This window comes from Mesitornis unicolor, unplaced genomic scaffold (assembly GCF_000695765.1).
Source record: "Mesitornis unicolor isolate BGI_N332 unplaced genomic scaffold, ASM69576v1 scaffold32834, whole genome shotgun sequence".
Taxonomy (NCBI): domain Eukaryota; kingdom Metazoa; phylum Chordata; class Aves; order Mesitornithiformes; family Mesitornithidae; genus Mesitornis; species Mesitornis unicolor.
Window position 1 is genome coordinate 4,653 of NW_010182663.1, and position 5,822 is coordinate 10,474.

The 5,822-nt window shown below is 40.6% G+C and overlaps 1 protein-coding gene across 1 annotated transcript in view; it reads left to right on the top strand.

Annotated features, from left to right (window-relative positions):
• The window catches only part of MSANTD3 (Myb/SANT-like DNA-binding domain containing 3), a 2,473-nt gene extending 350 nt beyond the window's left edge, over positions 1-2,123 (top strand). The window contains 2 exon segments of the mRNA XM_010183860.1: positions 1-91; positions 1,714-2,123. The exon segment at positions 1-91 is cut by the window's left edge and continues 30 nt beyond it. Coding sequence (XP_010182162.1) covers positions 1-91; positions 1,714-2,123 — 501 coding nt within the window.
• The last annotated feature ends 3,699 nt before the right edge of the window (positions 2,124-5,822 follow it).

A 5,822-nucleotide genomic window follows, 5' to 3' on the forward strand; every position in this document is an offset into this window, starting at 1 on the left:
AAGATTGCCAGCATAATGCCTGAGCAAATGTACTTTTTGCAGAGCCCACCAGAAGAAGATTCTGAATATCAGCCTGATGCTTCTAGTCAAGGTACAAATGTTACTGTAATGATGCAAGTAATACTGTTTTGTATGTGATTTTGCCCGTGGTTCTCTTTCAGCAGTCTAAATCTCTCCACTTAGTGGTGACTGCTGGTTATAGAAAAGTAATTGCAGAGCTATATTACAAGACTCTGTGTATTTCCCTAGGCCCTCAGGAGTTAATCTGTGGTTTTACTCTATTTTTTTTCCATCAGTTTCTGACATACATACTACTTTGTGGCAAGCATCACAGTAGCTATCGTGCTGGCTTTCCAGAGAACAGTCCCAAGGACATTTTGATCCTTTATAAAGCATAATTTTGTTGGCAAAAGTTGTCTGAGCATTAAAAAAAAAATCAACAACAAAACAAAAAAAGCAACCAACCAGCAGCAAACTGGTGCACAATTGTCTGCTGCAAGAGTTCCCTGTAGGTCTTTCCTCCTTTGTTTTCAAAGACTAAAAAGAGTATGTAGAGCCATATTTCACACTGTAGTCCACATTGGAGAATTGCCTTTTTGAAAAAGCTCAGCACTACATTCTTTTTTTGGCAAGCATACACAGAAGGAATAATCCAAAACCACAAGGGAGGGTGGCTGGAGCAGTTTCTTGCGAAATTTATTATGTCAGTGTTGCACATAGAAGACTGTCCTTGCACAGAAGACAACTACTACATTGTTAGATAATATTCTTACAGTGCCTCATAACTGTATCTATCGTAAGTAGTAATCGGGATTTGTAAAAGAAGGTATTTTGAGATCTTTATGCAGTGGTTACAATTTTATTCCATGAGTAGTTTCTCTTATTTCAGTAGAATTCGTAGAACCTTCTCAAAGTTAGAATAATGTATTTTTTTGGTAAAAATATATACGACTGCACTTACAGCATTTGCAGTGGCAATAAGGAATGAATAAGTAGTATTCTTCCTAGTATTTCCTTAAGTCTTTTAGTATTAGTGTTGATGTAGCTCTTCATTTGATATTCAAACCTTTCATAAAAATACTGCAATTCACATATGAATTTGGCTTAAACAGCTATGTTAAGTTCAGCTCCAGACTCAGCCACCTAAATTTAAGTGTCCACTTATAAATGTCTATATTCACTTTTAGTATTCTGAGCTCCTGTGATAGCCATGGAGGTCTGGCAACAGAGCCCAAATCAGTTCAGTTCAGACCATAATGCCCTTGGTATTCTGTAACAGAACTGACAAGGGGAAATGACAGGACAGGGGGAAATGACAGGACAAGGGGCAATGGGTGCAAGCTGGAGCATAGGACGCTCAATCTGAACATGAGGAAAACCTTTTTTACTGTGAGGGTGACAGAGCACTGGACCAGGCTGTGCAGAGAGGTTGTGGAGTCTCCTTCTCTGGAGACATTCAGAAGCTGCCTGGACGTGTTCCTGTGTGACCTAGTCTGGGTGATCCTGCTCTGGCAGGGGGGTTGGACTGGATGATCTCTTGAGGTCCCTTCCAACTCCTAATATTCTGTGATTCTGTGATAAAGTGGCTCGTATACTATGGTACAGAAGCACAGCATTGAGATTTATTCATCAATAACAATACTACCACAAGTTCATATTTCTTGAGGGAGCAGAATGGAATACTATAATACTTTTTCCTCTTATGTTTTGCAGAGTCATTTGTTGTCTCAAATAGAGAACTCTGTGACGAAGAGAAGGAACTGGTACATTTCCCAGTATGTGAAGGTACCTCCCAACCTGAGCCTTCATGTTCTGATGTCAGAATAGCAGCAGATAAGAACTACAGAAGTAAAGCGTCTCAGGAAAGTGCTCTGAAAAAGATGCATGAGGAAGAACATCATCAGCAAATGTCAATTTTGCAACTGCAGTTAATCCAAATGAATGAAGTTCATGTGGCAAAAATACAGCAAATAGAAAGAGAGTGTGAGATGGCTGAAGAGGAACACAGGATAAAAATGGAAGTGCTAAATAAAAAGAAAATGTATTGGGAGAGAAAACTGCAGACCGTCACAAAAGAATGGCCTGTATCATCCTTTAACAGACCCTTTCCTAATTCACCGTAGAAAATAAAGGGGCAGAGAATCAGTCCGATTGAGCACATTTATGAGTAACACGCACTGGAAGGAGGGTTTTTAATGTGAATGTACGGTGACAGGATAGGTGCCCGGCTGATAGTGAACACACTTTGACTCTTAATGTTTTGGGAAACAGTGGTAGAGTTCAACAAGGGGAAAACCATGTTGTTCATTTGTAGGTAGTTCTGATTTGTTTAACTTTCAGACATGGACAGTGTTCTAAAATGTGAACGTATTTTCCCCTTTCAGAATACCCCAATGTCCTTTTGAAATTTAAGGTATTCTGGATATTGTTACATTGCGTGTTCTTAAGAAAACAGCTTTAAACTTACAGTGTTTATTTTGATCTCTATCTCTTCCTGTCTACCATTTCCCCAATGAAGGCAAGGGTTGGAGTTGCTCTCTGCCCTTGAGACAAAAGGCAATTGACAGGTATTGGTTAGATTGTTATGCTGGGGCTTAGGGGAAAAAAACAAAAAACAGCGCAAAACTTGTCTGTGGTTTATCTGTTTCATAACTTATTCTTCATAGAAGATGTGAAAATGGAGGAAGTAGCAAAAGGACCACTGTAGTAACTGAGCCCTTTGCTTCCTGTGAAGAACAGTAATATTTTCCAGCTGCCTGGCTGATTGAGAGAATGGTTGTGGACCTCCAGTTGTTTGAGCCTTGACCCTTGAGAAGCTGAAAAGAAGGTGACTTCTTTCTCAAAAACCATTGTGCTTGTCCTCGCTTTTCCAGGCCCATCTTGTATTCAGGTAGAATACCAAAACAGGAGGGTCGCATGCTCCTGCCAGCATGTGCTGCCAACTGTGGTGCTGTTCACTTGGAGCGATGAGAGGGGAAGAGCTTTTTAATAATTGGTAAAGCTCTTAAAGCGTAGTGAAACAGCCAGGCCATTGGCAGTCTCCCTCTGTCTCCCCATGCAATACTTGGTGGCGTAGTTGGAGTATTTCAGCCTCACCTTAGCTACAAGAAAAGACTGAGACTCACCCTCTTTACCTTCGCACAGGGTGGGGAGCAGCTCAAGGGAATCGTTCTTGGCTTGGAGCACTGTTCTGTTTTGTTCTGTCCTGTGTGTTACAGTGCTGTGTTTCTTGCCTTTGCTGTCAGTGAGGGGTGACGGACATGGTTTGTATGAAAGCATTCACGTGAAGGTCCCCACAGAGTTTAGGGGCCTAGAATAGTAAAAGGTAGGAAAGCACAAATAAAGATAATCCTTCCCCAGGCAATCATTTAGTGTAGTGGGACAAGGGTTAAGAAAATGTGAAATACAGAACTCCGCAAAAATTTGTAAGAACTTCTGATGTGTGAAAAGCTGTTTTACAGGAAGGTGTACAACCATCACTTGGAGCAGCAAGAAAAATGAGCAAAACCATAGATTTTCTGTGAAAAACCCAAGTATCCCATTATTCAATAAAGTATTTTCAGATCATGATTTGTGAGGGCATGTCCATACAGTAAGCAACATATTCGAGTATTTTACAAAACATACATTCCCAGTTACACTCCTATCTCTTCCCTGGATGTTCTTTCTGGTGGAGTGAGTTTCCTCTGGTTTTGTTTTGGGGTGGGGTTTTTTTTGTGTCTCTTTTTTCTTGATCTGCTTTCCCTGCTGGTGATTCATCTTTGCAAGCATCGCCATTATCAACCACAGCGCTCACTGTGGTTAATGGTGTGGTACATGCGTCGCTCCCTTCAACGTGCCAACACCAGCAATCGCAATGGGGGTGATTTATTGCAACTTATTTTATATGACAGAGGAAAAAAAATTGCAGAGCTGCTGCAAAATCGAAAAAAATAGGCCATGTATGAAATCTGAAGACAGATCTTTTTGACAGCAAACTCAATTTTCTTATTAATTGGCTCTATGAGGGAAGCACAGGACTTCCAAAGAAGGGTATAATTATGGATGCTTCTTTTTTTTTTCTACTGAACAAAAACACTATTGGAAGGTAGGACAATCCTGTATAATACCAGTAGAGGCAAAAGAAAGAAGTAAACAGGAGTGAGGATGTTTTTGTTCTGAGGTTGCATTCTGTGGTCTGGTAGATGAGCCAGTTATTTGAGTGGTTATAACAATTGTTCAGACACCGTCCAGAAAAAAAGTAGAATATATCTCTCTCTTAACTAATGGTGAGATTCCTTCCACGCTGCTTCTAAGTGAAAGTAATTTGAAACTGTGTATACTAAGGTGTCAAAAGGTGGCAAATGGAGACAATTTCAGCACTCTGAAGAGAGCAAGAATGGAGAGAATATGTAGGTCTAGATATCCCTGTGAGACGGTATGAAATAGTCCAGGGAGAATCTCATGATATGTAAGATAAGGGTAGTTTTGACTCCTGAAAGTTATACTATAGCTCATGAAAGATTGTTTTATTTTCATATTAAAAGTAATTTTAAATATGCATGTTTTCAGACTGCACTAAGTGGGCAATGCCTTGCATTTTGGCATGTATAATTTTAAAGCCAAAAGTTGCGGTTCTTAGGCTAAACAATTGACCCTTTTAATTCAGCTTCTATTTAAGAGAAAGAAAATCACAGGAAAAAAATGAGAAAGGGCCCAGATGAAGACATGAAGGAAAGAATGATCAGTACATGCGTAGAGGAAGAATGGGAATTTGCACCTAACACAAATAATACTGGATGATTTTGTGGTATAGGTAATGGCTTACTGGCGACACAGGCTTTTGCTTTCCCATCTATGGTTGACTGTTGGTTGCTGTAAGGTTGAGTGATAGACACAGAAAAATGTAGAAGATCAGCAATATGAAGTGATGTGTTTCCATGCCTGACTCTGGCTTCTCCATCTGAAGGCTTTATGAAGTGATTTGTGTGGTGGAGTTAAAATTACTTCAGAGATGTGCGAGGCCGCACCTCGAGTACTGTGTTCAGTTCTGGGCCCCTCACTATAAGAAGGATGTTGAGATTCTGGAGCGTGTTCAGAGAAGAGCCACAAGGATGGTGAGGGATCTGGAGAACAAGCCTTATGAGGAGCGGCTGAGGGAACTGGGGTTGTTTAGCCTGGAGAAGAGAAGGCTGAGGGGAGACCTCATCACCACCTACAACTACCTAAAGGGAGGTTGTAGAGAGGTGGGTGCTGGTCTCTTCTCCCAGGTGATGGAGGATAGAACAAGGGGAAATGGCACCAAGCTGTGCCAAGGGAGGTTCAGGTTAGAGATAAGGAGGAAGTTCTTTACTGAGAGGGTCGTTAGAAGCTGGAACAGGCTGCCCAGGGAGGTGGTGGAGTCACCATCCCTGGATGTATTTAAAGAGCAGGTAGATGAGGTACTTAAGGATATGGTTTAGTGGGTAGACAGGAACGGTTGGACATGATGATCTCAAAGGTCTTTTCCAACCGAGCGATTCTGTGATTCTGTGATGTGGCTTTTACCTTTTTTCCCTCCAATTACTTCTGCTATTGGGGTTTATAATTTATTTCATTTGACTCTTCTTATATGTAACATAGCCATATCAGACAATATGGCCATTTGTCCCTTTTTTTTCTAGCTTATGTCATTCAGGAACTCTCACATAATTGTGTTTTCCTGTTAACCATTTGGCCAAGCTATACAGGTTCTTCCCAAGTTTTTTTCATAGATAAAAATACAGCAGTATTTTTAAAAGAACCACATACCTTTTCTTCTTCTCTAGATTTGTTATACAAGTTAGTAAGAATGAACTTGAAAG